General features: G+C 31.7%; 1 protein-coding gene across 1 annotated transcript in view; it reads right to left on the bottom strand.

The window, feature by feature from the left end:
- The window catches only part of LOC119676741 (E3 SUMO-protein ligase RanBP2-like), a 34,117-nt gene extending 22,811 nt beyond the window's left edge, over positions 1-11,306 (bottom strand). The window contains exons 1-5 of the mRNA XM_038087997.1: positions 10,957-11,306; positions 6,718-7,755; positions 4,735-6,643; positions 239-3,435; positions 1-130 (exon numbers count right to left, since the gene is read on the bottom strand). Of these exons, the coding sequence (XP_037943925.1) occupies positions 1-130; positions 239-3,435; positions 4,735-6,643; positions 6,718-7,755; positions 10,957-11,028 (6,346 nt within the window). The 5' untranslated portion in view covers positions 11,029-11,306. The remainder of the gene's footprint in view (positions 131-238; positions 3,436-4,734; positions 6,644-6,717; positions 7,756-10,956) is intronic.
- Positions 11,307-11,603: the final 297 nt, after the last annotated feature.

The raw sequence follows: 11,603 nt of genomic DNA, 5'->3' as shown, positions 1-11,603 counted from the left end.
TTATTTTGTGGCGTAGAATTTTAACATCACCAATTCCCCTTTCTTTCCATTCACTGTCAACAAAACGGAACAATTTAGCCCGATGTTCATACAGCACATCCTCTTCTTCTTCTCCAGTTACCACATCAACCTAAAAAATGCATATACCATTTTAGTAAACAATAAAGAACAATAAAATTAAATTGGTTTGTTTGTGTTTGTGTAACTGTACATTTTTAAATAATTTAATGTGACTTACCTTATCTGGTAGAGGTATAACTGGTGCAAAATATGCATTATTTTCTTCCTCAGTATAATCGTCATCACCGTCATCATTAACATCTTGTTTTGTAGGGAGTAAATTTACAATTTTAGATTTATTGGCATTATCCGGATCTTTTTCTTCAACTAACAAATTTGATTTATTATCACTTATCTCTCCGCATGCTATAGGCATTTGGGGATTTTCCATGGAACTGGATTTTAGTGTAAATGAAAAGGTAGGTTTGCCTAAAGATGATGTGCCTGAATTGGTAGACGTACTATTTTGAGTTGTGAAATTAAATGATTTTACGTCACCAACTGTTGCGCCCATATCACTCGTTCCATTTGTGCCTGCTGTCGTCGCTAAATTTCCAAATGTAAACGGTGATCCGGTAGGTTTGGCTGTAGATGTATCATTTGTTGATACTCCAAAACCAAAAGTGAATTTTTGTGTTGGATTTGATAAAGCTAATATATTTTTAGTTGTTTCTTTTTTAGAAATAGTATTATCTTTTGGCTCTTCACATGCTGTACAATAATCGCAACCAGCTTGATTGCTTAAATAGCAACTTTGACAAGTCCAAGCACCTGCTTTGGGTTTAAATTGATCACCAAAACCAATTTTCGAAGAAGAGTTTAGTGAACTATTTGAATCATGTGTGACACCCGAATCAGACAAGTTAGCATTTAAAGATGTAACCGAAGCCGTAGATGCTTGCGATGCATTTAAAATGGAATTCCCACTGGATATGGATGTGTTATTGTTTTCATTGGAACCGGCTGCTGCAAAACCAAAACTAAATGTACCACTAGGTACGGTTGTCGCAAGCGGGTTTATTGTCTTTTTAGGCACAGTACTATCTTTAGGCGCTTCACATGCTATGCAGTAGATTGCATCACTGATGTTATTTGTATAACAACCCTCACAAGTCCACGAACCAGCTTTTGGCTTAAATGCGTCTCCGAAACCTTTGACTTCTTCTTTACCACTTGTTGTTTTGATATTTGCTTTATTTTCTTTATTCTTTTCATTTAACTCTTTGTTTTCAGTTTCATATTCTTCAGTATCATTATCATCGTCTTCAGTGGCAGTTGTCATTTTAATTTGTGCTGCTAATACAGCATCCAAAAATGATTGGCAAATGTCTGGCGTCTTAAAACGTATCGTCAATAACTCTGTTGCTAATTCATTATCTGAATAATCTTGACCAGCCCAGTTCAGTGCACTTTTTGAATTTTTAGCAAATTTGAACGAGGTATTCTTGTTAAGACGCTGATTACAACATAGCTTGTGTACTAGCTCTCTTCTCATAACTATGCGTACTTGATTCACATCATTTTTATTCTGCAAAAGCTTGATGTTGCCCAAACCTCGTTCTTTCCATTCACCAGTGTTCTTATCAAAACGCAGCAACTTCGCACGGTGTTCAAAGAGCACTAATTCGTTTTCTTCCCCTGTTGTTACTTCAATCAAATCTGGCAATGGAATGACGGGCTTAAAGTCAGCAGTGGGCACGTATTCATCTTCATTGTCTGATTGGCTTGTTCTATTTCTTGGTGTATCAGCTGTATTTATAGGGCTGTCTTTAGAACCACCAACTGAGGTATTTAAAGTTTGAGTTAGTGAAGTTCCAAATAAAGGTGAAGCAATTTGATCTGTTGTTGATTTGGCTATGTTATTGAAAAGATTTGCAAATGGAGATGGACTCGTTGTAGTAGATTTGCCAAAATTAAAAGTAGCAAAGGGCGATGAAGCTTGTGTTGTTGCTGGTTCCTTAACGGTAGGTGCAACAAAAAGCGTTTTGGAAGTTGTACTGGTTACTGTAGTTGTTGTTTTGGGATTTGATGCAGTGTTGTTGTCTTTGGGCGCTGGCTTCACTTGTTCATTTTTATTGGCTGGTGTGCTAGTAGCAAAATTATTAGTATTTTTTTGCACTCCAAAAAGTGATGTCTGCACTGGAGATTGTGCAGTTTTATTATTTTTTATTACAGCGGTCACAGCAGGTGGTTGCATATTTTCCTTGCCTTTTTTCTGTTCTGAGTCATCCTTTTGTGCATTTTTAAAAGTGTCGTAAAATTGTTTGGCTATATCGGCTGTCTTAAAACGCACAAAGAACTTTTCTGGCTTTATTTCACCCTCAGAATAATCATTTGCATACCAAACGTAAGCTTTAGGTTCAGCACTCATGGCCTTAATAACCAGCTCACTTGTGATAATATGATTAGCACATAACTTATGTACTTGCTCGCGTCGCATTATAAGATGATATGTACCATCTTTATTATGTTTCAATATTTTCATATCACCAAGACCTCGTTCCTTCCATTCTTTTTCAACGTGACGAAATAGTTTAGCACGATTACAGAAAAGTACTTTCATGTCCTCCTCACCAGTTTTGACTTCTACTTCATCTGGTAAAGGTATAATAGGTTTAAAGTCTGGACGTGGATCATATTCCACTTCTGAGTCGGCATTAAAACTTTTGTTTAGATCACTTGATATGCTTACATTCGTTTTATCATTGTCAACCGACTTATTAGCTGCTTGAGCAGCAACCAGATCTTGTTTGAAACTAAAGGTTTCTGGATTAACTGTAGTAGTCGATGGCACAGTAGCTAAACCAGTTTTGTTACCAAAAAGTGATACACCAGCGGTCATGTTACCAAAAATGGGTTGACTTGTCGTTATGTTTGCCGAAAACATAGAATTGGTTGAACTGGTTGTCTGTGGGCCCATAATATCCGGTGTCTGTACTAAGCTGGGTTTAATATGATGTGAAGGTATTGTCACACTTAAAGTTGGTTGCTGTGTCTGCACTGAAGAACTATTGGGATTTGGCAAAGGATCAGAACTTGTAATAACCACATTTGCAGGTGGCCCTTTTTCCACGGGTTGGTTATTTAAAGCCTTATTAAACTGTGGAGGCATGACTGGAGCCGATTGTGGTAGGTTTGTTGCAGGTAATGTCGTTTGTGGGGTTGTGGGTGTTGGCGGTAATAATTGTGGCAACGACAATGATGTAGGAAGTGGTAATGGCTGTGCGTTATGTGTTGCCTGATTTAATAAACTATATAAACTACTATTACGGGTATCTTGATTTGGTTGTGATAACATTGACGGATTTGGTGGCATATTAAAATTTAAATTAGTTGCCGGATCCATGAATGGCATAGGCAAAGTACTACGTTGACCTATAAATAAAAAGTATTATAATTAATATAAAAAACACGCAACTATAAAAATAATAATATAGCAATTAAATTGTAAAATGAAAATTAAAACAATAAAATAAATAAATAAAAAATATCTATTCTAGTTTATAAATAAATCATAAAAAAATAAATAATACAAATAAAACGAAATTGATAAATAAAACGAATTGATAAATAAAAAAAAATTGATATATAATAAAAAATAATAAAAAAAAAATAATAAAAAATATAGTAAAAAAAAATAATAAAAAAATAATAATAAAAATAATTAAAACAGAATAATAATAAATAATATAATAAAAAAATATAAAAAAAAATAATAAAAAAAAAATAATAAAAAAAAATAATAAAAAAAAATAATAAAAAAAAATAATAAAAAAAAATAATAAAAAAAAAATAATAAAAAAAAATTAATAAAAAAATAATAAAACAAAATAGTAAAAAAAAAACAATAAAAAAAATACATAAATAAAAAAGAATAAAATTAAAAATTTTAAAGTTAATTATTTATGCTGAAAGCTATGCTTTTTATGACTACAAAAAAACAAAGAAGCTATTTTTTTTAATTTACAAGGATTCGAATAGCAAAGAAAAGACAATCACAACAATTTAGTTAATTTATTAAAATTTGGCAGGCCATACAACGTTGTTTCGAGTATTGCCAAGTACTATTCATCAGTAGTCCTAGGAAATATTCGAATTTCTTTTTAATTAATTTATAGTATATATATAATTGTTTAGACTGCAAGTGTCAGGCTTTTAGTGTAGCTTTTAAAGTATTTATGGTTTTTAAGTCGGAAACACCGCATATGTATGCATATCTTAAGTTAGGTTAAAGTGGAGGCCTGTGTCCAAAGTCTACGTGTGCTCGAATAATGGTTCCTTGTGGTAAAACGGATATACGTTGTTCAAACGCAGACCAAAACGATTCCCGAAAAGACCACAGTATTCGCCGTACGGGCAACGCTGAAAGGCACCACTACCCCATTTAAGTAAAAATAAATCAAGTTCACAAATTTATAAACTTGATATATATATATAAAAAGAGAAGAAATTTATTTATTTGTCGAATTCAATACCCTGCTTCTTTTATGTTAAACATTTTGAATATTTTAATCTCAACATCGACAACTAAATGTTCCTATCTATGGACATAGTAATCCACCAAAATTTGAATATTCAGTTTTCAGTTAGCTAATATTTTACATTATTCGAATCACACTTTTTCTTTTGTCTTTTTGTTAAAAAAATAAAAAATATAAGATTAATTATTTGTACCTAATGCTCCACTTGCTGCTGCTGCTGCCGATACCTGTGGATTCATCATATAAGGTGACCCATAAAAATTAACTGGGAAATTTGGATTATATAGCGGTGTATTGTAAACAGCGGCCGCTGCAGCGGCAGCTGCGTTTTGAATTTGCATTGCATTTGGTGGATTGAGACGTTGGTGTTGCTGTTGAGCAAAAGGACTTGAGACATTTCCACTCATTGATAAATTACCTTGATATAAATTTGGTTGAGTCGTTAAAGATTGCTGTTGCTGTGTTGGTGTAAACAATTGATTTTGTATAGCTTCATCCAACAGATAAATATCATCCAAGACATTTGTAGCTTCATCACGAGAAGGAGAATTTGAATGTATATTTGATTTTTTCATAGTTTCTTCCATAGCACTAATTTTTTCTTTCATGTTTGCAACTTCACTGCGCATGGAAATCAACTCTGGTTTAATAGAATCAACAATTTCGTCTTTAAGAAATGTAAGTGTGCTGGCCATTTGCTTGATAAGACTATCAACTTCAGTGTCACGTTGTGAACGATTCAAAGCAGCGTTCATATTCAGTGAAAAATTGGTTAGCTCACCATGAGCATCTTCATAAGTACTTGAATTATTATGTTGCCCAATATTGGAAAATGAAACACTTTCATTCAGATACAAAGCCGAAACTTGTTGCAAACGTTTAATCTCACCATTGATAATAGCGTTCAATGGATGGTTTGGATTAATATTTGATTTTTTTAATAATTCTTCTGTCTGATTTAGGTAGTCGGTGGCACTTTCTAAATATAAACGCTTTTGTTTTTTAGGAGTTTTACTAGATTCATCCAATTTTCGATATGCTTCAGCTTGGAAATAAGTGGCAAACGGCAGTTGTACTCCTTTAATTTCTTCAATGAATTCTTCGTATTCAGCTTTTTGAAAGTAACGTGTGGCTAAATATTTAACTGCTTCTTCAGCCGCCGAATTCAATGCCCGCTCAACTTCACTTGTATGCAAATTGGCATATTTGAAATATTTACGAAAAGGTTCCAAAACACCTTTCTCATTCAATTTAAGCATTTCAAGACCATATTTATAAATTTGTTCAGCACGCACTTCAATTAGTCCTTTGTCAACTGGTTTACTTAAGTGTTCACATCGTGAAATAAGTATTTGACCAAGCTTGAAGAAAATAAGCATATCAACTTTTGGACCACTTACACCACGTACTGCTTCCAAACCAAATTGCAACGCAGAACGTAATTCTGTAGTCTTTTCATCACTTATATTTCTATAAAAAATATATGCAGCATTCCACCAATATGCCTGTTCGTCGGTACACAGTTTGCGATGTATATTTAAGAATGGTAAAATACGTGGTCTCCCATCATTGGAATTCTGTCCATTACCATTATAATTATCGCATGAATCATATTCAACTTCTAGTAGTCTTTTCGCTTGTAAGGTAGTAGCATATAGGAAAGTGTCTACATCTAACTGGTTGAGTGATTCCGCACCACAGTATGTTAGGTTTTGTGTTGAAAATGGTAAACGATTAAAGAATTTGGCACGTACATCTCCTAAATTATCATTTCCAATGCAAAGGTACGCTGTATGCTGCAATGAATTTGGATTCAAAAACTGAGCTATTTCTTCATACGTTTCAATATCAGCGTAAGTTGGTAACTCATAAACTGGCTCAGAAAAATCTGCACTATTCATAAGCATGGAACTTTTCTCTTTAATGCGCTGATCACTATTGCAAAATAATAGGGCAAATATATTACGACGCCATTGCTTTTCTGCGCAAACTTGACGCACTTGTGAAATCAAATTGTTTGTATCCGTCCACAAAGAAGTGTTTTTCGTATTATCTTTTACAGCATCATCTGCTGTAACACAGGAATGCAGTGTACGACCCATCTGAAAATTATTTTAAAAAATGTTTAAAAATAGTATTTATTTAAAAATATAGTATTAGTACTATTTAAAAATACCTGAACATTACGAAAAGCACCTTCTCGATGCCATAATTGTAACAATTGTATGCTGTTTTCATCACAGTGTTTAGTCCACGGTTGCTTAGTATCTGGCAGTTTAATTTGTACTGCCAATAACATTAAAGGTAATACCATGCGTACTGATTCCTTCCATTTATTTTTATTTTGCAATAATTCCCGCTTAAATAGCAATGATGTTGCATAAAGCAGAAACTGGCCACGATAATGGTTCATAAAGACATTAATTAAATCCGGCTTAGCTTTAAACTTTGCTGATAAAGTTGAGATTTTATATAGATTTTGATCAAAATTAAATAGCAAATTAGCAATTTCTGTATTGCCTGACGAGTTATTAGCTATTTCCGTGCAAGTAAAACTTAAATATATCTGCCGCTCCAGACATATAGTCAACAACAACCAAAATTCCCAGTTTTTATCAGTATTAGGCATTTGCTCGTACTTCATTAACATCAACCAAATCGTGTCGTACCATTCAGTATTACCAACAAGAGAATCGTTGAAACCCATTTCAACATTATATGCATATTTAAACGCCTCTTGTATATTATTCTGATCTAAGTAAAAACGTACAAGTCTAATACGAAGACCAATGTCTTTGGATTGAGCAGAGATTTCTTTAAGTATTATTATCTCAGCTTGACTATCATCTGCTTCATTTTCGCTTTTGATTAATTTCAAACGTAATGAAAATACAGCATCATGATGAACCTTTTGCGATTCCGCAAGTTCACACCAATGACGCGCCTTACTGGCATTGTATATATCATCCTGGATTAGCAAACTGCAAATAGCAATTAATAAATCATTCTGCTTAGGGTTCAGTTGGAGTGAACGCTGAAATGACTGCAAAGCCTTGTCTGGTTTCTTTAAATGTTGATAGCACTGACCAAGCAATTTGTATGCCTGGTCATTAGTTTCATTTACACTAAGATACAAATTTAAAAACTGTTCAGCCGTTAAGAACTCGTTTATTTTGTAATATTGTTTGGCAATTATATAACCACGCAAATTACGCTAAAAGAAAAAACAAAAAAAGTTAAATATATAAAAACAATTCTAACAATTATAAAGAAAATATATGCAATTTTTTAAATCAGTGATATCTCTTCATGCAATATAAGTAAATTAAGACTATGATCAATTGTTTTTTAATTAATGAAACTTGTTAAGAAAAATAGTTATACATATACCTGTACTACATTATAGCCTCGAAAAAAAAAATAAACAAAAATTAATTTGTAAAGGAAGTATACAAGGAAAGAAATGAGTATAGACTCACAAGGTATCAGAAGAATTGCTGCCTAAATAAATCTCATACACTTTGTTAAGAAAGAGATGGCTTGCGGAAAGTAGAGCTTTTCTTCTATAATATATTGTGTCCTTTAAACTTGTCGATCAGCTACAAAAAACAACGTCCATTCATTTAAAAAAAAATGTCTAAAGATATACCCTGAAACTGATTATACACAGACTATAGTAAAACTATTAAGTTAAGTTTAACATTAACCAATTAAAAATATGTAAAAAAAAGTATCTTACTGTTTAATTTGAAAAGTACTTTAATACGGGTTTATCTTATATTGATTCCAATTGTTAGTTCAAAAAATTGTGTTTTAAATGCTTACAAGGTTTTCATGAAATGAGACGAATCACACAATAATGTACGTGTACTACAATAATTGAACACGTATGAGAAGTCAGAGAGAAAGCATTTAGAACGACTATTTAATAAATCAGTGATAAATGAAAGATTACTTAAATGGATTTTAGTTCTTTTTATACATTGTGAAAAATAGGATTCTTTCAGCCCCTTTAAATATTCATTTTTTGCAGGGATTATTGATATTTTTCTATTATCAGAAATCTATAAAAATCCGATGAAGACAAAATTGATGAGTAACGTAAATGTAGTATTATAGTGAAGTGTATCAATACTTCGGTTACAATTAAACATTGACGCCAAAACCACTATTAGATTTATTCATAATAATTGCAAAATATATATGCTTAGAAGTGGAATTTTCATCTGCTGATAGTAAACTCGGTACCCATGTTGCTAAAAACATTTGCATAAACAATGTTCTTGCACTTGAATTTCAAGTCAAGCCTGAATCTCAAAACGCTATTATTACATTACGGATTTTAGCCACCATATCCAGAATTGTTAGCTTATTTAAGCGTCTTTGTCGGTCAACTCTTCAGCATCCTCAGTTCTCATACAAAATAATGGAACTCGGTGTACCACTACTGAATCATTCCAAATGATGAATTTATTACTAAATAAACAACCTAAAGTTAACAAAAAAAATATAACTTTTTTTAAACTGCGTTTATTAGAAAATGCAAGAATATTATATACATCCAAACATATTATAAAGAAGAATCCTTTTAAGAATAAAGCTTTTAGTATCATCCTTCATTTAGAATTGTTAATACAAAGCCAAGTAGTCAACACCAACTACAGATTAAAACCAAACAAGCCTTGGTATTATTACTCTAAGGCAAATATAGAAGATTTTTTTAAATCTTTCTTCCTTATCTATTTATTGTTTGACTATTTATTGTATCTTTTATTAACTAACCCAAAAAAAATAAAGGTTTGAAATCGGAGTTATCTTCGAAAAAATTTTATTGCTGGAATTTCGTCTTTTAACTTTAACTACATGTAATCTTAAAAGTCATGAGAGTAATAAGAAAGAAAATAAAATGGGTAAAAAGAAAATATTGATGTTATTGTTTTAGTAACCCGGTGAAAGCTATCGAGCAGATAACATAAAAGGAATTACAAATACTTATACATGAGGAGTTGAGATGTAGGTAAGTGATAGTAGTTCGCGAAGAGAGGAGATTGTTTAGAAGCGAGAGTGGATTATGAGTAGGTGAGATTTTAATTACAGTCAACCCGGGTAAAGGCGCAGTCAGTCAACCTGTATGCAGTTCTAATAGATAAAAATTTAAAAACCCTACTTAATCCGATTAATTCCAGGAACGACCGAATACACTCATCTACAACAATCTGGTTCACCACAACTTTTATTGGAATTTCACCGATCCACAAGAAACAGAATAAAATCGGTTACAACAGCAATATGTATCCAATTCATCATTCAAACTACTCGAATGCAATAAATTGTTGGGTTAACAGCAAAATCAACAATAAAAAACTATAAATTACTAGTGATGTTGTTGTAAATAGTAGTTGGACCTGGTAATCATACAAGATGCCAGCCTACTCGTAATAAAGGTAGAGAAGTTTGAATTGTCTAGAGCAAGAAAGTAAAGTTGAACATATCTGTGATTCTCTATAGTACTAAAGTTGTCATTAATTTTTTTTTATGACAGTCACGTGACAGTTTATATAATTATATTATTTAATCACGTAAATGCACATTTGTTGCAAACGCAAGTGCAACTCTGATATATTTCTTCTTATTTGGCACTACAGTCCAGTGAACCTTGGCCTCCTTGTATTAATAAGTATGGATTCGTGGCATAAGATTCTGAGTTTCATATACTATATGTACTGAAACACACATATTGATGAAAAATTAGTTCCAATTGGAAAAAATATTGAACAACAATGTCAGCATATTTTTTGTATACATTTGCAATTATATTCAGTCATATATCAAATATTATAATTTCACTTTTGAAAAAAAAAAAATATTCCTCTCCAGAATAGATGAATACAGTCGTCCCTACTTGTTGTCCATATAATTATTTCTGCTTCGCATTTATATTTGTCATCTGCCGGTAATAATTAATAAAAGAAACAAAACAATTGCGAATTCAGAGACGCACGATTGCGGCGAAAATTCGAGGCAAACACAGCGAAACATAACCTAAAAACAATTGCGGCATACATTTATTTTTATTCTAAAAATATTAGTTATATTATTCAAGTTCATAAAATCAAAATCTAAAATAATTTTTATTAAATTATTTCATTTCGAATTGCCTTAATAACATTACATTTTACCAAGGTTAGAGAATATATATGTGCAATACAAGAGCGCATATACAGGCAGACAGCCACATTATGCAGAAGAATTTGAGGCGCCGTTTTGCTGTATTTGCAAAATATTTATATTTACAACAAATGCATCATGTTGCAACTACGTTGCTATAAATTATTTCGATTATATAAGTATTAATAATATTTCATACTAACACACACAAATAACATTAATATATTTGAATATGTATAATCCTTACCTCCTTTTCGGTACGAATTTGAGACAATGCTTTTCGCACATATACATCGACTTCCTTTTTGGTTTTATACATCTTAATCGCGTTATCTTGCGTACCCAATTAATTTTTGGTTTTTATAACTTTTTCAATTTTATTAAACATGTAAATCATAAAATATATTGTTTGCAATATTTTACTGTATTAATACAAATATTTTTTCACTTAAAACTTCCACACTTTTCACAAACAATCTTGACGAGCGAGTACGACTTCTCAGTTATTTTTCGGCGGCATGAGCAGCTTTATTTCGCAATTGACTTTTCTTTCTATCTCGGATACTATTTTTGGCTATGTTCAATTTAAAAATCATAGATTACTTATATAGAACATGTATCAAAATTAAATATATTGTTCTTTGATGTTATTATATGAAGAATAAAAAAATGATTACTTAATATATAATATAAAATTGGATTCTATTGTTATACTTAGCCGTGAGTTTTCAAATTTATTTATTTATTTATTAACATCTTATAAAATTTTCACAGTGGAAACACCTAATTTTTATCTAATTTATCCTACTCGAAATTCTGATAAATAAAAACATTCGCTGCCATCAATTTACTCGAACTCGCACACGACCTTAATTATATTTCATTACTAATAAA

This window comes from Teleopsis dalmanni, chromosome 2, assembly GCF_002237135.1.
Source record: "Teleopsis dalmanni isolate 2A chromosome 2, ASM223713v2, whole genome shotgun sequence".
NCBI classification, from domain to species: Eukaryota; Metazoa; Arthropoda; class Insecta; order Diptera; family Diopsidae; genus Teleopsis; species Teleopsis dalmanni.
Note: the sequence above shows the minus strand (reverse complement) of the source record. Positions and strands in the feature narration are given on the sequence as shown.